Source organism: Aulonocara sp. 'chitande type north' Nkhata Bay, linkage group LG23, assembly GCF_057382095.1.
Source record: "Aulonocara sp. 'chitande type north' Nkhata Bay isolate Kocher_YH1m ecotype deep benthic linkage group LG23, A_spYH_male_GT1.1, whole genome shotgun sequence".
In the NCBI taxonomy this organism is placed as follows: domain Eukaryota; kingdom Metazoa; phylum Chordata; class Actinopteri; order Cichliformes; family Cichlidae; genus Aulonocara; species Aulonocara sp. 'chitande type north' Nkhata Bay.
Genome location: NC_141365.1, coordinates 22,649,209 through 22,672,351, shown reverse-complemented (window position 1 = coordinate 22,672,351; position 23,143 = coordinate 22,649,209). Strand labels below are relative to the sequence as shown.

General features: G+C 41.4%; 1 protein-coding gene across 1 annotated transcript in view; it reads right to left on the bottom strand.

The window, feature by feature from the left end:
* Positions 1 to 2,514: 2,514 nt before the first annotated feature.
* LOC147301719 (transcription activator GLI2.L-like) overlaps positions 2,515 to 23,143 on the bottom strand; it is a 93,114-nt gene continuing 72,485 nt past the window's right edge. The window contains exons 6-14 of the mRNA XM_086282094.1: positions 20,747 to 20,948; positions 20,127 to 20,319; positions 17,634 to 17,744; positions 15,757 to 15,897; positions 11,612 to 11,761; positions 10,883 to 11,047; positions 9,833 to 10,111; positions 6,324 to 6,675; positions 2,515 to 5,358 (exon numbers count right to left, since the gene is read on the bottom strand). Coding sequence (XP_086138220.1) covers positions 3,332 to 5,358; positions 6,324 to 6,675; positions 9,833 to 10,111; positions 10,883 to 11,047; positions 11,612 to 11,761; positions 15,757 to 15,897; positions 17,634 to 17,744; positions 20,127 to 20,319; positions 20,747 to 20,948 — 3,620 coding nt within the window. The 3' untranslated portion in view covers positions 2,515 to 3,331. The remainder of the gene's footprint in view (positions 5,359 to 6,323; positions 6,676 to 9,832; positions 10,112 to 10,882; positions 11,048 to 11,611; positions 11,762 to 15,756; positions 15,898 to 17,633; positions 17,745 to 20,126; positions 20,320 to 20,746; positions 20,949 to 23,143) is intronic.

The following is a 23,143-nucleotide window of genomic DNA, read 5'->3' as shown; positions in this document are numbered from 1 at the left end:
AGTAAAACCCTGAACCTGAACCTTTGACCCTACATTTGTCTGCCATATTTTGGGATTTGGAATGACAGTACCATCCATCTATGGGACTACAGAACTGTGGCCTTCATGCTTACCAGATCTCAACTTGACTGAACAGCTATGGTGAAAAGTAAATGGACTGTTTCTTTTATAGCACTTTTCAAATCTACTTGAGCACGCACTTGTTCATACAACATGCCTTATTCAACCATTCACACTTCATCGTACAAACACTTTTTTCTCCTCCTAAGTGTTTTCTATCTAACATTTAACACTCCAATGAACTCATTGAAAAGCAATTTTGGATTCAGTATGTTGCCCTTAGATACTTAAAACTGAAGACTGGAGCACCCAAAGAACGACTACCAATCTTCTGATTAGTAGATGACCTGCTCTACCTCCCGAGCCCCACCCCACATGGTAGATGCTGGACCTTCCAGCATTATTGTTAAAGCACTAAAGGAGGGTATAGTATAAGGGTTGGAGGAACAGGGATCATCCCTCTAGTAGATCTCAACACTTTAGAATTAGTGCGAAGGAATACCAAAACACCTGACTACAAAGAATCTTCCTAACATACTTTAACCATGTTCATAAATTACAAACTACATAAGATTTTGAGAGAATCAGGTCCAGATCATAATCTGTGCATAAAAGTCATTGTGGACATCACTATGTTGGTTTTAGGCTAGAGTCATGTTGGTTTGAGGGTCCTAGAAGTGACTGTATATGGATGAGTGGCTGTTAAATTATTAGCTGGCTTGGTTAGCAGGATGTATTGACAAACTGTATATATGCATCACATAGACACAGATAACTGGTAATTAAGTAATATTCAAATAAAATCCTAGAAATTTATTTACAAAAAGTAGAGCACAGACTTCTTAGATGGTCTGTAAGTACAGTTAACTGCACAGGAGGTATATTATTGGTCAAATAATTCTATTGAAATGTTCCAACAGCACAAACAAGGTCCAGAAGTCCAGTTCAGGGACTCCAATTAGTTAAGGTGAAGCCTGGCCACCTGTGTCACCAACCATTTGTGAGTAAATAATACTTTTAAGCCTTAATAACATTTAAACAAGTGAGTTGTAAAAAATAACTTATGATGGCCACTTGCTTGGTGCTAATGCTCTAGACTTGCTTTATCTCTGTTTTATTATTGGAAAGCACTTTGGTCAACTTTGTTGTTTTTAAAAGTGCTATATAAATAAAGTTGGATTGGATTGGATTGGATTATCTCACGTGGGTGTGTGGGACATTATATGGTCTTAATTATGTGAACGTGAAAAGGTTAAAGACTGTCTAGTCCTATTTTGTTGGACTTCAGGGGTGGGCAATTCATTTTCCCAAGGAGCCACATGAAAAACTGGGACTGTTTAGGAGGACTAATAGGTCCACCAGTAGAGCCCCTTCACAACAACCCCAGTTTCTCATGTGACCCCTTGAAGAAATGAGTTGCCCACCCCTGCCAAATAATTGTAATGCCTTGCAAAGTTCAGGACTGTGGTACAAACAGACTTTAGAGACCATCCTGCAAAAAACAAAAGCAAACGCTTACATTAAAGCAGAACCATTTTAAAACATCTTAAACACTCCAGCCCTGAACATCTCTAGGGATTAGAGATTGTGAAAATGCAAATGTCGAAAGGAGTCACAGTTTACATCAGCCAGTCTTGTTTGAGAATGTGATCAATGCGTAGGTAAGAAGCCAGTTCGCTCAGTGGTACTGATAATGTGTGCTGCACCTTGCATGCTGTCATGATCGCTACCTTGACCAAACCAGAGTTCTTTCAGCAGTGAGAATAGGTCGGAAGTTGATTATTTTGTGCTACATGTAACTTCTCCCCACACCATCATGTGTGAAAACAGCTTAAATCAGGCACACTTTGAGCTAAATACAAACTGAGCTGGATACAAACCTTTGGTATTTTCTAGAGATATCTTGGATTTATATCTATATATCTATATATTTACTAATAAACTAAATATCTTGTTGGAATGGCTTGTGACAATCACATTTATGAGAATAAAAGTTTGACATTGTATAGCTCTGCAAACATCATAAAGACCTGGTTGGGCTCAGTTGGTTTCTTTAATTGTTACAAAAATGGTCCTTAAGCCCTACAATACACATTAAAACGACATTTTTAGGACTATCATTTATATTTTGTTGGAATATTGGATGCTTAAGTTAATCATGGCTAAAGTAATCCCAGTCAGCCAAAGGCTGAGGCTTCAGATTGCTCCAAACGCTCTGTTTCATACATTATTTTTCTACTCTTAGATCTTTATGATGTTAGAGAGAGTGGATGTCAGTAACCCAGGCAATTATAGACATACAAGCTCAATTGGCCTGCTTTCAAAGTCTTCTGTTGGGCCCAGGAAAAAAAATGCTTGAAATTGGCTTAGTAGGTGCATTTTAAACATTAATATTGCTCTTTGCATGGCATTGCATAGTGTTTCCTAAACTACAGCCAAATAGTTTTTTTTAGATACTGAAAAAAAATGTATTTCTGATTCTGCTGTGGATAACCTGGGCTGGAAGGACAACACAAAACACATGCATTTAAAAAAATCAAAGTCAATACTGTATTTCTTAGAAATATACAAAGGATATTTACATATAACGAGCACAACAAACTGTTTTCAACAGTGTAAAAAAGAAGAAAGCTTGAGTCTCTGCTCTGAAGTCTTCTCCTCTTCTCTCTGTGAGAGCACGGCCAAGTTATCAATAATTCCAGTCACAAATCAAGTCTCTGATGCCCAAATCTGAGATGCCACAGTTAATCTCAGCAGCAATGCAGCAATCAAATCACAGCTCACCAAGGGAAGTGGCTGTAAACTTGATGATAGATGGGAAAAAAAGAATAGTGAACTGTTTTCTCCTTGACAAATATTAAAGTTGAACTCAAGTAATTTACAGTGTGAAAGGTTTTAATTGAGTACACAGATAATTACCTGGTTGAATTTGCACGTTTTTTGAATATAACTATACGCACAACATGTGTTTGTTGTATCTGAGGCAGGCACTTAGTAAACTGATCTTACTGCAGACCTGTACAACAACTGAATAAACTCCCTTGTTCATCATTTTTGCTACCTAAGGCAAAAAAAAAAAAGAAAAAAGAATGATATGGCTTTTTGAAAAGACTAAAAAAACTGCCATTTTAAATAATTCATAAACAAGACTGTACAAGGAAACAACAGGCAGGCTACAGAAGCTTTCAACTCACAATCACATCAATTCCAACTGCAGGGTTGAAGGGTTATTCTGCATCAGGGGTTCAAAATGTCTGCACACAGTTTGAGGCTAAGACATCAAGTTGAGGAACTTGCTCTCCTCTGCTAGAGCAGTCAGCAGTGAGCTCATGTCCCCGATGGCCATGTTCCCTGTCCCCGCAGGCACCGAAGGCAACGTGACCGAGTTCCTGGGCGTCGTGAGGCGAGAGGAGCTCTGGGACAAACTCTGGAGCAGACCTGGACTTAGCGTTCCCGACACGAGGCTGGAGTGATCCCCATCATCCAGCATGCAATCAAAGTCTATTTGGGCCTGCTCCAGTGCTGTGGTACAGTCACTGGTTCTTGCCGTCTGATTGGCGCTTGAAGTGGGAGGCACCACCTTGTTACAGTTTACATTACCATTAGGCTCATATACTTGAATCTGCCCTGTGTAGTACAAGGCATTGTCATTAGCATTATTGCTGCGGTGAAGTCCTAAAACTCCAGCAGTGGATAATTCGGAGTTAGCATTAGCAGCTTGCATCATTTGCTGCGTAACTTTTGGAACTGACGGGTTCTCGTTCAGAGATCTCGGTTCGGTTGGTGGCCTTGGCTGAAAATTGTTCTGATTTCCAACTTGTGAGGGATTTGGGGAGTTCATGTTACATATTGATGTGTCAGTGTGTTCAATTTTTATCTGCACAGGCTGAAATCCAGCATCAGCAAAGTGCAAGTCAAAGGTCTCCATGTCACATGACTCCTGTTTGCAGTTGCTCCCACTAATGGTGTTAATGCAAGGCTTATAGGTGGTGTTACCATTCCTGTCATAGGGCTGGATGCCTTCAATTAACAGGGCTTCATTGAGATTCGATGGCTGCTGGAATCCTTGTTGCTGGAGGCAGTTTGCTCCTGGCTCGGAGTTCAGCTGAATGTACCTCTGCTGCATTGTGAGGTTCTGATTCAACTGCTGGTTGGAGCTGAAATGGTTGCTAAGAGATCCAAAATTGTGGTTTTGCTGGAGCACAGCCAGGTTCCCTCGAACCTGTAGTCTGGAGTACTCCTGGGAGGCATCCATGAGTCCTGAACTTGCTGGAACATTGGATGGCGAAGGTGGACACATCTGTTGCTGTTGACCTGGACTATTCCTCGAAGTGGGTAAAATCTGTGAGAGCAGATTCACAATAGCCATCCTTCTCTGACTGAAGTGCTGCTGCTGGATAGCCGAGGCTCCTTGGAAATCTTCATTTGTCTTGTCTCCATTATCAGAGATGTGACTTGTTGTCTCCATGGTAGCATTCTCTGAAATGCTTGGTGGTCGCAGACTATAAGGGTAACGGTGAAGACCTCCATCTGATCGATGACAGTCTTGCTGAGATAAACGTCGGTGATCTGCTGCAGGAGGTGGACAAGGCTGGATTGTCACCCTTCCACTCAGCGTGCCCATGCTGTTGTAGCGGTGCAACTGCGACTGGTTTAAAGTTTCTGGGGCAACCTGTCTCACAGGGTCACTGGCTCGACGGGGGATGTTAGATGGGACTTCGTGGGGCATCAAACTTCTTGTGGCATAGCTGCTGTACTGTCTGAAAGGTAGGCCTTTGTTGGTGGAGGGTTTCTGGGAGTCCTCATACAGGGCTGCATGGGATTGCAGACACATTTGGTCCATATATGGAAGAGGTGTAGGTGGTACGCCCCCAGTGGCAGCTGCATATTTTGCCTTGAGACGGTAGTGTTGGGCTGGGGTCAGGCTCAGAGGGCTGGGAAGACCCACTGCTCCAAACACTCCTGCTCCTCCGCCACTCCCACCACACTGACTAGCCTGACTTGAACGCCGTGAGATGTCGGCAGAGATGGGGTCGTAGGAGTCCGCAGAGCTGATGTTGCTGGGGCGGTTGGCACCAAATTGTGAGGCCTGGCTGGAGCGCCGACTGGAGAAACAAGGGGAGATGCCTGAGGAGCGGCGACTGAGGGTGTAGACTGAGCTCAAGGTGCTGGAAGTGCTATCACGTCTCTCGGAAAGGTTTTCTAGCACAGTCATTTTACTAGAGCTCAGTTCACCAAAGCTAGAACCAGGGAAGGACGCCGGACCCCCACCCATATTTTGGCTCTCCAGGAGGGAACCTGTGAACAAACAGACGAGAATGAGAAACTCTAGATCTAGAGCTACTTTGTCAAGCTTGTGGAGCTTTTTTTCAGGTATTTTTAAACTCAATCGAACAAACATAAAATACTAGGAACTTGCTGGTGGACCAAATGTAGTGCGTTTCATTGAATTAGATTCTATCTGAGGGGGCAGTGGGTGTATGTGTTCATATGAAAGAAGGTGCACCTGCTCTTTCTACGTCAATTAATGCCACAAGTAATACCACATATACTTTTTCCGCAATAAAAAACAGATCAATATTCAGATAGCTCACTGGGCAGTTTCTCATTCTAGTCCATGGTCTTGATGAAAGTCCTTTGTTGTGCTCTGCAGCTTCAGTGAGTTCAGCACAGCAGCATAAACCTCCATCCTCCAGAGTAGAAGGACTACCACTCAGAACTGGAAAAGCACCTGAATAATGTGAAGGATCCCTGGGTCTGCCTTGGTTGGACATACTTGAAACATCTCTCTCAGGTGTCCAGTCAGATACTTTGGGTACCAGGGAAGGACTCCATGTAATCATGTTCATTTTATTAATCTTCTCCTAAATGACTGAGCTCATCACCTCCAAAGCTGGTCTCAGACAAAGTGCTAAGGAAGCTCAGCACGTATCCATGATCCTATTGTTTCTACCTACAGCTTATGGCCATGGATGAGGATGGAACAAAGATGGATCTAGTAAACTGACAGTTTCAACCTTCACACTCAGTTCTTCTGCACGGTTATAGGAGGATTGTCCAAGTAAAGTCCTGTCCAAGTCTATTCATGTGTGGGAAACGTTAAAGTAAAGTGTCCACCTGCTTACTAATTAGTTCTTGGATTGGAAACCAAATCACCTAAGAAAAGTGTTAACTATGGAAAAGTTTCTATATTTTTAGTGAAAGGTTGAAGTGAAGTGAATAACTGTCAAAGCAGCTTTAATCTAGACTTTCTATCAACTCACCGCCTGCCAGTATGGGTGGGAGCTTCGTCCCGAGGACCACAGGTGGTGTTGGGTTGTTGGTCCACTGGCAGGAGTCCCTCACTGTCTTCAGTTTCTCCTTCTTGAGATGCTCCAGGCGCTGGCTGGTGCTGAATTGCTTTCTAAAGCGAAGACCCACCGCTGCGACCCCACTGGTGGAATCTTCAAAGCCCAAGGACTCCACAAACGGCAGGTCATCCAGGGTGCTGAGGTCCCCTAGGCTCCCCCCGCTGTGCGCCGCCATCTCTACTCCACTGTCATTGTTGGTGGCACTGCCAAGTGGTGATGGTTCGCTGCTACATGATGACTGACCACCAGGGCTGGACTGATACATCTGTGAAGAAGGAAGAGAAAGAGAAGGAATGCAGAAAATGAGATTTAAAAAAAAGAACATGAGCAAAACAGAAAGAGACACAATAGTTTGTCCTAAAAACAGCTTTTCTGTAGTAGAACAAAAATGGGACAGTGGTTAACATGGCATGAAAAACAGTGAATCAGTGAGTCTTTTATCCTCCCCCAGCTTAATTGTAAATAATGAGTGTGTTTTTTGGGGATGGGGGTGAAGAGGTGGGGGCGCACCACAGATTACAGACTGTCTTAGTCTGTCTGTGAATTAGAAATGGGCAGGATGAAAGGCTGCTTGAGCCTGAGCCAGAGCGCCGGGCCAATCATCACAACATGTGATCACATTTCCCTCTCCAAAAAATCAACTGTCAGGGTGGAGGCTGCTCAAGCATTTAGGTGAAGCTTGTTGTTCTCTTACCTTCACAACTATATCTTTCAATGTTAGTTTTGTTTACATCAAATTCGAGTTAACAGAGGGTTTAACATGATGACAAACCTCTCCAGTCGGACTAAGGACAGCAATGATTAGACGGTGTATATCCACTGCCTGGCCTGTTTCCTTGCAGTCTCTAATATATTCGCTGCTAAAAAAGCTGTCTTGATCACAGCTTGCTGGTTGGCTCAGTTTGCACAACCAATTCCCAGTGTTTGAATATTCATCCAGGAGTGACTTTTATCATGGTCTGTGATGGGTGTTTGATAGGTCTCTGCTGTGAATGTAATCCTGTGTAATGGAAAAATGTACACCGTAGTACCATTTCGAGATAACAACGTCATGCATAAATAACTCCCTGCTTGTTTCAGATGACTAAAATCTCAGAAACTAACTGGATGCAATTAATTCCAATTTAATTATACAAATTAAACAAATCCCATTAAAAAAAACAAAAAAAAACCCCAAGAAAAGCTACTTCAATAAGAGATTAGGCAATGTAGAGTTGTTTTTAATATTCTACCCTGAAAAGGATTATAGTCCTTCTTGACTTTTGGTACTTTAAACAGCTGTTACTGAAATAGGGCAGGGCTTCTCAGACGTTAATCAAGGACCAGCCCCCATGCCAGAGGTTAAGCCCAGTGCTTTGGAGTCAATGAAATTGACCTTTCCACCATGTTTGTGTTTTGTGTGCCTTTTGGCATGTTTTAGTTGCCATTATCTGACACATTTGGCTGTTTTGATGAGTGAAATTACAGAGTTTATTTTTTGGGTAGTGGCTTCATCCATTTTATATTTAAAGCCTATGGAAATGGTGGCAAATATATGGCAAGTTATAGTCTCATCAAGAAAATTACAGTGAAAAAAACTGCAGTTTTATCAATAAAATGCTCTGTTTGTCTTGCTGGAATACCAGCATTAAAAAGAAAAGCATGAGACTTAAAGTATTTCTAGCAGTATTTCAAGTTGTTTAGATTATACTGCAGTTGCTAAAAACAAAACTTCTGAACCTGACTCAACGTGATTACACACAAGTCTGTTACACACTTGCATAAATCAACGGTTTATGAAATGTGACCATTTTTTGATTATACAGTACTGTGCAAAAGTCTTGAGCCTCACATCATTTCTTTGGACTTAGCTAGGAAAAGGGGAACAACTGGACTCGTAAATGGAAATAAAGCATACGGCAATTCAAATGAGCTGGAAAGGTTTCTTGTCATTTCATTAATGACTGATAGTGCTGCACCGTGGGTTTCTTTTACTGCACTGGTAGTGTGTTTGGGATCATCATGCTGAAAAAGGTGCTTATATCAATCAGATGCTTTTCAAAAAATATTGCATTGTGGATCACAGTTTGATGGTATTTTTCTCTGTTCATATCTCATAAATTTTGACAAGATCTCCAACACCACTGAGTTATATGTAGCCCAAAACCATGACAGAGCCTCCACCGTGTTTTACAGATGTCTGTAGACACTCACTGTTGTACCTGACCACATCTGTACATACTGATAATGATTTTCACCACAGATTTTTTTATTTGGATTCATCACTCTATCAGAGCTGCTGCTGATTTTCAGTCCAGATCTTGTATAATCCAGCCTCAGTCTTTGCTCCTTGGTCCCCTTCATTAAAAATGGCTTCTTATCAGCCAAACTTCCACTGAGACCATTTCTGATGAGGCTTCAGTGAAGGGCCACATACATCTTAATATTTTCAAGGACACACTACACACCATGATGAGTTATGACAAGTTTTCAGCTAATAGCTCTTTGGGAATCACCTTGGTGCAAAAATTCTATTTTGTTTTGGTCTGTCTTTGGCACATAAATTATGTGTTTATGTGACAGGCAGCTCGTAATAAAGTGGCCAAAGATGCAATTCAAAATGTGTTCTTTGTTAACTTGTTTGATTCAGGTGTGCTGACACCCTGTGTCAGCACACCTGAATCAAATAATTAGTTCATTACCAGCCCTCTGGAGAACTTCAAGACATTTAAATCAGCTGTGTTGGATCAAGGACAACCCTGGTGTAGACACAACACTGTTTCTTCTGTTGAGAGTTAACAATCCTCTGGAAATGGACAGGTACAAGGAATGGAATTAAAATTAATGAAAAAGTAGCCAGTGTTTAAAAAAAAATTGAAAGACCTTCAAAGAGCCTGAACTAATATTGCTCACGGCCACTTTAAAACATTACAAGAAAATCTGGCACCTTGGAATGAAAATGAGGAAAGGAATGGGAGAGGGTAATGAGGCATAACTCAAGATGGCTTTACAACAAGAGTGGGGAGAATAAATCTGGAGGTGTTTGGGACTTTGAAGCTGCTGTTCTTTGGTCATAATGTAATTTTGGAAGTGAATCAGTGCAATGGAAAGGAAGGACGTTGAAAGATGGTAAATAAAAAGGACTTTAAATAATGTACAATAGTTATAAGCCACAGATGAGCTCACCTCAGTAAGGTCTGTCCATAAGGAAAGTCAGAAAGGAGAGAGAAATGAAAACAATGAGGCAGGAAGCTGAAGAAAGGTTAGAACAAAAAGGCATGCTGGACTAAAAGAAGAGAAATAAGAGAAATACTTCATTAAACAAAAGAGGTTTATACTAGAGTTGTTAGAATCAAAAGCTGTGTAGTAAAGTCAGCATGCAGTACATAACTCGTCTAACTTTGTGCCCCTGTGTGTGTGTGTGCAGATTTGAGCGGTCTTACCATAGAGTTTTCTGTCTTGATGGATTTGACCTGCAGGTAGTCCTCCACACCTCTGGGGGAGCTGTTATCCAATATTTTGTCTTCCCTGTGGGTTCGCTCTCTTGGACCCGTCTCATTCTCGCTGTTCTCCCGGGGTGGCAGTGGTCTGGGTGGCAGGTCGCTGCGCTGCTTCTTGGTGACGTGGGCCTCAGGGCCGTGCACTGTCTTCACGTGCTTCCTGAGAGAGCTGGGATCGGTGTAGCGCTTGGTGCACCCGGGGATCTTACATACGTAAGGTTTCTGTAGGTGCAGAGAAAAAATTATTCAATGCTGAAATAAAAGACTGAAAACTGCAGTTCCCAAATGTTATGGTGGCCACATCCATCTTTATATATACGGTCATTAGAGCCTGCATATTCACTGTGAGGGTACATAGTGAACTGTGACTCCAGCAGGCTGTGCAGATCTGCTGTCAACAGCTGTTAGCACTGAACGTTTAATGAGGAAATCAGCAGAAACAATCAGTGACTTTGGGATTTCTCAGCAGTCAGAGGCAACCTGCAGGTTTTAACTCCCTCTCTAATGCTGCGGACCTTTTTTTATTGAGTTGTATCTGAGCTGCATGTGAGCAGCTCAGTGTGACCGTGGGCTGTTGCAGCGATGCCGAATTCCCGCTCTGCAGTCCCACTGAGCGCTCTGAAACACTGCCAGGATTCATTTTCTGCTCCTGCAGGTGGTCTGGCTCCTGCAGGGGCGGCAAGCATGATTCGCCCTAATGCATTGTGGGCCGTGGAGCTCATTATGCCTCCACCTCATTATTTACTCACAAATGTCTGCAAGACTTGCACAGGGGGACACAAAGGGTGCCGGCACCACTTCGTACAGACACAAAGGAACAAACCTGCTGCCCAACATGAAGCCTTCAGCTCACCTGAGGCGGAGGTGAACTGCTGTCACTACCTGCAGCCTCACATCTCCACCACTTCAATCGCAGCGCTCTGAGAGAATTTGTTATGCAGCTCCATAAGAGAGTCTGTGTGAAGTTTCAGTGAGCGGAGAAGTCTTTTGTACCTCGTTCGAGTGCGTCCGGTTCTGGTGCTTGGCCCGGTCCGAGGCGTTTGAAAAGGCTTTGTTGCATCCTTCGTGCTCGCAGACGTATGGCTTCTCGCCGGTGTGCGAGCGCAGGTGGGTTTTTAGATTCTCCAGGCGGGAGTAGGCCTTAGAGCATCCCTCAAACTGCACAGGAAGACAGGAAATAATTAAGTGACTCTAACAAACAAATGGCAGCAAAAAAATAAAGACAAAACACAGATAACTGTCTGGATAAACAGTTAAATAACCAACAGGGTAACACAAGGCCTTCATAGTGGACATCCTAATATTTGTGTGGTACTTTAAAAGTAGATATTCACTTCTATTTATACAAGTAAAGACTTTAAATCATATCGTGAGACTGATAATTATGATTAAAGCTTCAGTCACACAGGCAGAAAAACCAGTTGGAGACCAGTTGGTTGCAAATCAGCAGTTTAGCAATTTTTTTGGAACAAAACTTAAATATACTGTTACAGGTTATAAATCCATCAACTGGGGTTTGGGTCAAAACCAGGGGTTTACAGATGTTGTGTGGGTATAAATTCTTTTAATCTGACAGTAAAATGATGAATGCTTCAGTAAGAGGAAGTCTGAAGAAATCTGTGTGTTTTCCAGATGTGTGCATATGTGCAGTTGCTGGTGTTTAGAGAGCATGAGGGGCCCTGTGGGAGCCTGAAGAGGGAGCAGAGGCCATCCGTTACCCACCGTGCACTTGTGTGGTTTCTCCCCCGTGTGTCGGCGCATGTGAACCACCAGCATGTACTGAGCTTTGAAGGGCTTCTGCTCCCGCGAACAGTCCTCCCAGCGGCACACGAACTCCTTCTTCTCTCCGTGGATGTGGTCGTTATTGATGTGCTGTGGGACACACACACACAGAGAAATGAGAGGGTTTTCTGGGGAGAGCTGTCCACTAAGAGGCTCCCACGTTGTTCCCGGTTTAATGTTTCTGTGGAAATCCATCTTATCAGCGGAAATCTCAAAGGAAGGCTGCAGCAGATGAAAGTCTAATTGGGAATACGTAGACTGCCTGCGACAGTGGAAATGAACATGGGTTAAAGAGCGAAATCAGACAGCTCATTAAAAACCATTTCTTCTTAAAATAAATCATATTTTTTCTTAGCATTTTCGACAAGCTTCATCCTTTTATTGTGAGTGTTTTCAAAATTGACCTTTTTTTCTCTTATGTGTCTTTGAAACCTCAAATTTATTCCTGCTTTAACAGATTTTTGAGAGAATAAAATGCCCTCAAAAACTCAATAGAGCCTCCCGTGGAAGGTTATTGACTTACCTGATTATCTAACCCAAGCGGAAGACAGTTTGTTGTAATATTTGCACAAACACAATTATTTTCGTGATTACAACTGCTTGACTTCCTCTTTTAAGGACCGTTCAACCCCAAAATAAATGATCTATTCTTTCCTCATGCTCTAGTTTGATTTGGTATCTGTTTTAAAGCTATCAGCTGTCAGAAATTCTGCCTTTTCACCAGTATAGTTAAAGTAAAATGCACTTGAAGACCCGATGACTGTCTCTTTTCAGAAATCACTACAGGCATCAACTATTTTTTTCTACCGAATAACATTTGCTATATGTGTCACTGTGCAGAAGGAATCGTGCATATATTTGTGTAAGGATGTCGTGTGCACCTTTAGGTGAGCCACAATCTTCCTATGTGTAGTGGATGTAGACAGTGAAAGAAAATAGTTCCTACATGCTGTAGCCCCTACACAGTTGTGGATTTTTAATAACAGAGAGCATAAAGTAGGGATCGTGAACCTGTGACTGTTCTGGCTGTCTCCAACTGCTCACTTTGATGGAAATGAATAAGTCCAAATTTAGTTTTTTTTTTAAGAATATCACTGCGTTTACTGGTCTGAGGATTGTTGTATTTATGACTAAAGTTGGGTCATCTGCTAATCAGAAGGTTGGTGATTTGATGATGTAAACTATGATCCCAAATTAAAGTCAAGCATTTGGTTTCAAAAAGCCAAAATTGCTGATGTCCCAAAAACTGGACGACTCACGCCTAAACTATCTAGACGGACGAGCATCACTACAGATCAGAAGAAAAATATGTAAAATGGATTTTGGGATGAATTCTTCCTTTAAATAAGCTGCCAGCAATGTTGGGAAATATGCTTACATGATTTATTCCAGACAAGTCCCCCAAAAAACTTCCTTCAATTACATAAAGTACTGATTTAACCAAATTCCTCTGAGAAGCCACAGGACTGATATTAGTGGTGTTAGGATGAGTCACCTGCTGATATCTCGCGGTAAAGACTAGTGTATCCATCCACTTTCCACCTCCATGCTGTGTCTTTGTATGCAGATACAGCCAGTGAGCACAGGTTTTGATCATGTTACTGATCAATGGAAAAATGATTCCTCACATGTTTACCCTTGAATCTAAAGAAAACAAATGAGTGGAGCTCTGCCAGGGAGAGGATAGGATCTAATGAAGTTTACAGGAAATGTGGTCTCGATTTGTAAAAAACAAGGGCACAGCTGACAATTACCTCGACCACAGACTCATTTGTTTACAGCGCTGCGATCAAAGCATCAGAATCATGTTGAATCTGAAGCTCCGGTGTTTGAAAATGCCACACATAGCAGCTTTAAAAGTCTGTAAACGGTCACAGAGCTGGTTTATGTGAGACTTTCCTCAGATGGACAGAAGAATCGGGGTTTAATGAATGATGGACAGCAGCCTCCCAGCCCTGCAGGACCCTCACTAATCCTCCTCACTCTGCTGCCTCTTTTCTCTCTCTGCTTCACTGCAACTGAGGAATGCCTAAGACCCTTTCAGCCAAGACTCTGCGTGCTGCGATGAGAAAAAATGAAAGCGATGATGGTTTGGAGGTCAGCTCGTCAGCCAGAGGAAAAACTCAAAACAAGCATGTACAAGAACTGAATGAACACAGAGGTTGTTTTCAGTGTCCAGGTAGATGTTCACGTAGATGATCAAAGAGCTCATTCCTGACCTTTGGAACAGAAAGTCAACATTTAGTTTTTAGGAATTAAAAGATTTTATTTCCCTTGTTTCAGGGCAGATTTTCTCATTTTCAGTATCAAATTTGATCCCGAGTTGTCTTCCAGTAAGGTCGGCATTAAACTTGCAGCTTCATAATGTCAGGACCAAATAGGAGACATTACAGCACCTACGTTCAACTCTTATTTGTATCGAAGTAATGTTGCTGTTATATTTAGTTAACTTATTTCTCTAGGTAGGAGAACACAGCTAATGCAGATTGTTTTTTACAGCCATAAAGCTAACACTAGTATTCCATCTCTTGAGTGGAAAAGGTCAGCTAGCCATCCAAACCATCTGGTAACTTAGCAGGCCAAATTTCAAATGATTTATCATCTGCAAAACTGGAGAGACTCTGCTGTCCTGTGAAAAACTAAGCACAAGCTCACTGCTTCCACTGAAATTAAGTGAGAAAGTAAATTAGCTCGATTAACTGATCATCATCAAGCTAGAGCACCTCTACAAAAGCAGAGGTTTTGTCAGTTTTCTGATGTGCAGCATTCAGGTGTGTATTAACACAATACTACACAATACTACTATCCAGGAGTGGGAATCCCAGCAAGATCAGACGTGCAATACATCTCAGAGGTACATCTCAGACTCTACAGGCCTCAGTTAGCATGTTGAATGTTAAAGCTCATGACAGCACACTTAGAAAAAGACTGAACAAGCTTAGGTTTATAATGTTGCATTGAACAAAACAAAAGAGTTCAGCAACAATGTCCTTTGGATAGGTCAGACCATAATGGAGACGTTTGGTCGTAATGCACAAAACTAAACACAGCAGTCTGCACACCCTGCAGCCATCAAGTCAACTATGAACTCTTCTGTATACCAAAGTATTCCAGAGTCAAATGTGAGCCTTTTGTTTGATGGGCAAAGCATACAATGATCCCAAGAACAGCATCAAATATACAACAGAATGACTGAAAAAGACAATGATAAAGGTGTTTCAGTGGCAAAAGTCAATGTACTGAAGTAATGTTGCAAAGAAGATTGACTCCACGATGATGTGAAAGACCGATAAAGTCATACAGCAAACCATTACCTCAAGTTATTGGTGCTGAAGGTGGTTCAACAAGCTATTGAATCATGGGCAGTATTTCTCTCTTTGTCAGCAGCAGTATCTGCCAGAATGGCAGTAGTTCATGATGTGGCATAACAATGTGTTGGATGTTCACAGGGAAACTGAGGTTTGTATATAATATGTGACGATCATAATTTTTATGGTTCTAATTTTTGTTTGGTCAGGTTTAAGGAGACCATAGTTTGGCTGCCACAAGAGGAACCCAACCAAGGTCACCAGTCTAAACAGGAGTCATTTTAACCTGTTAAGCAACAACAGAGTTTCATATAGAATACAGTTTGAGTCGCAGTTATCTATCATATTTTATATCTTCCCCCACTGAAAAAGCTATGTCCAGATGAACAGAATCAACATTCTGGGACCTTCATATTTTACTTTTGTTTTAAATGAGTGCTTGGTGCATGATGTGTGAATGATGCAAGAAAAAATGACTAATAACATTCAGATTTGACATTCTCATTGTTGGAATTTAAACTGATTGATTTTTAACCACAACTGAGCCAAACCAAACTCTAATAGTCTAGATTTAATATCTTTATCTGAGTTTTCAGAAGCTACGTTGATCATATGGTATTTATTCAAGAGGCAGATAGGGTTTTCATTGGCCTGATTTTTATGGTTTCAGGACAAATCTTTCTGTCAGCTTCATTTCTTTTAGGTTAGCAAAGGTGTTGAGATGTCAGAATATTTATCAGTTTGCAGACGGTGTTTTTTTTGCAGTCGCACACTTACGTGGACCAGCTGGTCCTGCGTGTCGTACTCTTTGGTGCAGCCTTCCCAGTGGCAGTTGGTTTCGTAAACAGCCTCGGGCTCCTGCTTACAATCGTCCCGATCCACGTCATCCTTCAGGTCCAACAAGCCACTGTGATGGTTCTGTAGAGAATCCAGACCGAACACTGTTAAACACATGTCAAGCTGTCCTTTATTTTTCTCAATATAAATGAAAAACACCGAGAGTTATTTATTCGAACTGAAATAAGCACGTTTTCTCGCCTTCATCTGAGGGCTTGTTTGCACCAAGCACATGTGGAAGCGTTTACTGCCCAGCTGTTAGGAGTCACATTCAGCTGTTTGTTCATATGTTTTACCTGCCACGAACACCAGAGATGGTAAATTACAGATTAAAGCTCGCACCGCTCCATCATGCTTCACTGAAGTTGAAGAGGTTGGCATCAGATTTGTTTTGACAACCTCAACCACAAACACACACGCGTGACTTCTGTTTACAACTCCACGTTAGCTTGTAATTCAGCAGCGTGAACGTAAATGAACCAAACACTGAAATCTCACATTGTCAGCTTTGTGTTTCTGAGTGTGTGATCAGGCGTCCGGGCTCGTCTTCAACAGCGGCAAATCTGGTAAACCTGTTGAGAAACTGTGTTTCTCAAACAGTTCTTTCAGTTTGATAAAAGCTTTCCCTGTTTTCTAAATATTGCCTCCACTTTCCCCAGTTTTCACTGTCTAAAAAACTTCCAGAATTTCCAAAATTGTTCCCACTTTTCCTTTCACAACTTTGACAAAAATCAAAGAATGTCCCAGAGTTGTGATCAATTATTCCAACCAAATGATATATATATATATATATATATATATATATATATATATATATATATATATATATATTCGCGTTCCAAAAAATTACCAGACTTTCCAGTTCACAACTTTGTAAAAAATTGAAACTTTCCTCAGATGTCCCCACTTCCTGGAAGTGTCACTGTTTAAAATGTTCTCCTGCTCAGTGTCCTCACCAAGACAAATGTACAGGGACGCTCACACATGTCTGAGACACAAACTGACACGTAGTTTGTCCCACGTGGCTCCCGGTACACTTCCACCAACACAAAGACGCACACACACACTGACACACAAGGTGCTGACTGCAGCATGTTTGTCTCTGCCCCACGCACGCGATCTTCATCAATTCTGGTGGCCCCAAGACGACTGCGCGCACCGCCGTCCCCATGCATCACGCCCAAACCTGCCTCGCTATCGGAGAGAAGCTGCAAATTTGTCAAAAGGAAGAGGAAAAGGCTCCTCACATGACAATAAAGCCCGGCCAATATTTCATGAAAATGAAGTGCTCTGGCACAGTTTACAGTGGCCGCGGAGGGAGAGGGAGGGGGAGCCAAACGAATGGATGCAAAGCTCTTATCATGTGGAGTTTTTCTGTATCCGAGATGCGATTTACAAGAAGGTCACAGGAGGCTGTGGCGCATCAGGGGCCACGGATCAGGACACAGAGAGTGAAGGCAAACAAATGTTCCCACTTTCCTGTCCAAACTCCCACGCTTCTCAAAACAGTCCAAAAACGTCATCTCATGATCCAAAAAAGGTCCTGATTTTACAAACATCTGATTACTCATTACAAAAGGTCGTGACTTTTTTAAAAGCATTGTTAATGAGTGGCGCCAAAGTTTCTTTCAAAACTAAGTCCCGTCTTTCCACACAATGCCTCTTTCTAAAGAGTACTCACTCCTGAAACTACGTTCAGACTTTGTTGAGCAAATTATCTATTTACAGTTCAAGTCTCAGTTAACTTAAAGGTCATTTTACTCCATATAACCCTGATGCAAAGCAGTAAAACACATTTTTCTCTTATTCTTTCGTACCGGTGAACAGGGAGACGATGGCCTCAGTCCTTCTGCTTCAGGCTTGACCTTTGACCTTTTGGTGTTCATAGGGTCAACTGTGCTGCTGACGGCCGAGTCGCCTCTGTGGTTCTGAGGAGGGGAAAGATTCAGGATCAGACACCTTTAGATGTTATGCAAGAACATCTAGAACGGATTTAAATGAATTGAAGTAAAAGTTTATCTCCAGTAAAAATCCTGTTACTCCTGCACAATAATCATATTTTTACAGGAGGGTTACTGTAACCTAAAGTTCAAGATGTACGGAAGCCCGTGGAGGACAATATTACTATTTTGAGTGATTTATCTGCTGTTCTCCTTCTGTTTGTGTATATATTTATTGTTATTTATTTTATTTTTTGTTTGTTTTAATTTGTAATTTTCTTACTTTCTAACTTAATACTTTTTCTTACTGTATTTATTTATTGTTTTTATGCTGTTTTACATGTGATACTGGGTTATATAAATTACACTAACTTACTTTAAGTGCATTTAAGTTGAAATTTAACATTTTTTGCATTAATATGGTGTCACCCTGTGGAGTAGATTTAATATTATTTATATGAAATAGTGACAACAACAACAACAACAACAACAAGCAACCAAGACAAAACCCCACTAGAACAAAAATTAAACTATGCAAACATTTCTATATTTATCATAGAGTAATTCATATTCTCAGCTGAAAAACTCTCTAAAAAAGGCAAATCCAATTCAAAATATAACACAAGGCAAATCACCGGCCCCTGTTCCCTTCTGCAGGATCTACACGATGCCCTTCCTAACCTCTCACACAAACATCTGTAATCTGAGCCAGACTCCGAGATTAAACGACCAGATTAGACAGAGAAACCAAGTGTTGGAGTAGAGAAATGATGGGTTTGCCCCCGAGAGTTTACCGAGCATGTGCGGAGGCTGACACCGCAAATAAAAACACTGAGAGCGCCGTGACCCGGTGAGCGAGCGGAGGGCGGGATGATGACAAACAAAATCTACAGTGAGAACAAACAGCTGGAAACCGGAGCTGCAAAATTCAGGGTTCGGCTAAACAGTTATTTCAGCAGCTGGCATGGAGAAAAATACCTGGGGAACAAAAAGGGGGAATTTCCTGCAACCGCACAGAAATCAGAGGCTTCAATCATCCAGAAAGCTTCGAGTACACAAAACTCTGTCAGCTTACAGCTGTCTTAAACTTATATTATTTTCTCTGTTTATTTAAACTCAAACCAGACAAAACTGTCTTTTGTTTGAAGAACTTTAAATACTGATTCAAATATACGAGGCAGATGTTTACAGTCTTGTTTTTTAAAACGGCAAAAGAAATAAAAATGTATAAGAAATCTACAATATCTAGTAATGACAGTATTCAGATGTCGGTGTGTTTATGACTTCCACCTAAGAAGCTGTCATACTGTAAGAATAAACATTTTACGTCTGCTTAGTCAAAATAGAAAATTAACAACAGCCTTATAAGAATGTGTCAACAGAGCTGATGTTACTGAACCAGTGAAAATGTGCTTAAAAAATGACTTTTATAGAAGGAAAATGCAGCGACTACCAGAAACTGAGTACAAAAATGAAAAAATAATAATCCTTACTAGCAACAAATAAAAAGAGTTTAATGCTGAAAATCAACAAAAAATAGAAATTAGATTATTACTTCTGAAAAATGAATCCAGAACCAGGTCCTATGTGACAAGTTAAACAAAAAAGAACAAGTAGGGCTTTTTTAGCAATTTTTTTTTTTTTAAATCTTTAAAAAGCATTTTTTCTTTAAAAGAGGTGGAAAACCAAAAGCTCTCATTCACTTCAAGATTATTTGAACTTGTTTCTAACAGAAACTGCTGCTAAATTCTGTCCAAATCAATATGACAGCATCTTCTATAGACACATATAAATATGTGAAGACTGGAAAATATACTGAAAAGGAAAAAAACTGAATCAAGTTACGGGAAAAAATTTTTTAGACTAAATTCTCAGCTTTGAGCATTCCTCAGAAATGTGGATGTGTTTAATTTTAGTCACACACCAGTTAATCAATCAATCAATAATTCAATCAAGCCATCTGTGAAGCAGAACTCCATAAAAGGTCCAGAGCACGTGGAGCGCAGACATCAAATAACATCCACACAATACAAAAATCATTTCTAACCTGCATCCTGATACTAACCTGAACCTAAAATTATCAGCAAATATGACTTTGTGTAGAAACTAAATGAATTAATAAAATCACTTGCAGTACTTCTAAAATAAAGTGCACTGGTTCTTACATTTATCCCTGTGTGATACCATATTTGATGGTTTTAAAGGTACAGAACAGCTTCCTTTAGCACAAACTCCTCTTTCATTTCTGTAAATTAGTTTTTTTCTCCTGTACTGGAGAGGACATGACAGATCACACAGGAAAGCAGGACGGCGAGGGGCAATGAAATGGAGAAAATGATGCGAAGTGGAATCAAACCCTTGCCCCTTTACCTTGGATACCAGGTCGCTGTTGTGGGTGGAGGCAGGAAGCGAGGAGAGGCCGAGGGCCCCCTGGCGGGTGGTGAAGGTGGGCGGCGGCTGGATGAGGGGCGGAGTGTGGCCGAAGGCGCTGAGGCCTCGCTGCTGGGAGAGGAGCTGCTGGTAGGCCATGGGATTGATGGGGTGAGGGAAGGGGAAGGGCGGGCTGCAAGAGGAAATTTTTGTATAAAGGATTTTTGTATAAAAGAGAATCTCAGCGGTAAACATAAAACTTGATACTTATATTTACAATGAATAAATTAAACTTTGGTTTACTGTGCAGTTAACCTCCATTCTTTAATTATTTGAGGAAATAAAATTAAAAACGAAAATCAGAAAGAAAGAAGAAAAAACTTTGTGGCTTTTCCCTTCTGCAACATAACAACCAATCAGGAGAGAGAGAGAGAAAATCAGACACCTGAGCTGGAATAAACCTGTTCAGTCTGAGAAGGCGATCAAACACTGCAAGGGTTCAGTGATTGAGATAAAGAATCAAAACTTGTCTCATGAGAAGGTTTAAGTTCAGTGGAACTGAACCTTTGAGTGACAGATCCAGGTGTTACGTTATCTGACATCAGTGTGGGTGCGGATACCTGAGCCCGCCGACCGACAGGTGTCCGTAGGAGCTGCTGGCGGCCGAGCTGGAGCGTGAATTGTTGATGTATGCCACCAGGGAGTTGGGCGAGGTGCGGATCATCGTCTGGAGGTCGATGCTGGCGTCGGACAGCGGCGAGATAGACAGTGCCCTTTTCCTGCTGAGCCGCGGCGTCAGTCTGGGGCTTGAGAACCGCGACACTGTGGATGACACACAGGTGGGTGAACAGGTGATATTATCCATCACACTGGTAACATGTAGGTTAGCAGTGAGAGGAGTCTAAAGGAAAGACTCTTAAATCTAACGAGTCACTCTCCACCTGAATGCAGTCTACTTAGAATCAGCCTGTGTCTGCTGTTTGTGCTATTTTGGGGCGGAGGCATTAAAGCGGTGAGGGTGGAAGTGCATGCTTGCTGTGATGGATGCTGCTGCAGCATCGCTGTGACACCCAAAACCCCGCGGACTCACAACAGCCCTATCAATAAGTGCTCACAGCGAATATAGTAAACTATCTCTTCACTGACACAAACAGAGCCTGGCAGATATTACTGTAGATATTAGACAATAAACTCAAGCCTCAAGGATGCAGGAATTACACTGTAGAAGCAATCGTCTGGAATAAGTGACCTACATCCGACTGGATCTGTCCCAGTGACACAAATTTTAAATGGAGAAGGGTCGAGGGGGTTAGTTGTTGTTTGATTGCACAACACTGAGAAGAATCACCATGTTTTCAGGGTATTTCGCTTTACAACTCCCTACTTTCCTAAAATAAGTAAAGAACACTTTCAGTGGAGGGAGAATTCAAATAGTTGCAGGCTGGGTTTCAGTTTGTCTTTACATAGGGAATAAAGTATAACACTGATGCCACCTGGCTTTAACAGTTATGCATGCTGATGCTGATTTGCATAACATTATATGAAAACTGTCTTTACTGTACAGTCTAAGTCAGCGGGACCCGGGGGGGTTGGGGACCGCTCGGTTGATGTGTGTAATCGGTTGATGTGTGTAATCTTTGAGTACCCAAAGTGCCTCATCCTACTGAGACATCCCTGATACTCACAGGCAGGTCACTTTACCATCTGTAATGGGTTGTATTTTATACAAATGCACTGCAATGAAATGTGTCCTTAATGGGCTGACACAAAGGTGAAGAATGAGGGAAACATATCCCCAGCATCACAGCGTTGACATGTATTTGGTGCTGTTTAAACAGTAATCAATAAAACTGACTTCTGCGTAAATCAGAAAAATTAGGGACATTTTTTAATCAATGTGTTTCTTGGTTGGATTTGGGAGAGTTTGACAGAGGTCAACATGTACTGGCTGTTTATTGTTTTAAAAAATTAACATGAGAAGGGCTTAAATTACAGACAAATACATGGTTTTTTTCCCAAGTTTTCTTTTGGAGAAAAACCCTCATTTCAATTCTCACAGGCCTTAGAGTGAAGCAGGGAATTAGCCTCCTCTGCAGCTGTCTGATCATTACATTTCACAACTTTAGTCTTTAGTCCAAACATGTGTCTGCATGAAATCCAATGCAGCTCTCACATCTGCCCACATGTGGCGACCTCATTAAGATTCAGACACGACCAATCAATCTTCCCGCAATAATTCCTCGTAATTACTCCAGATAAACATCACCCAGTCTGGGTTGGACTTCACGATGCTAAATGAGGGCAATTTACAAAGAATTGATTTCAACTGCAAGGAAATGTATGCAGAACCATCTGATCGATCTCAGCTCTGACATGTAAATTCAGACAACAAAACTCTTCTTCAGGCAGGTAAAACAGGCTCCAAACTTCCTTTTTCTTTAAGTTGTAACACTGGGCGGACATACAGAACTCATTGCATGCTTAATTGTCATTTTTTTCCTAACCAGCTAGTCCAGAAGACAATGAGAAGCACACTGACTGTATTTAGGTGTTATGGTTAAATAATAATGTTTAATGTGACATAAGTAAATAAACAGATTTTAAACGATTCAGCCTGAGACTATAGATATTTTTTTCCTATGAAGTCAGAGTGAGTCAATCCCCACAAACTGTATATAAAAGATGTCAGTAGCCACTATGATGTCACCCATGTATTTCTGGCATGGTGAACCCTTAAAGTGAGCAGACTGAACAATCTCCATGTTGGGTTTCTGAGTCAGACCACATTTGAATGAAAGGATGGGAAGAAGTTATGAGCTAATGCTGGTTGGTATAGCTTGGCTAGCAAGCTGCACCCATAAACTGTAACGGTGCATCACATAGATTAGCACAATTATTTGACAAATTACGGTATCAGCAATATTTATAATTAGCACTATTATCCTGAATGACATCTGTTACCGCTCATAAACTTTTCAATTCTTTTTTTCCCTAAAAGATCTTGTGTCAGTGTCTCC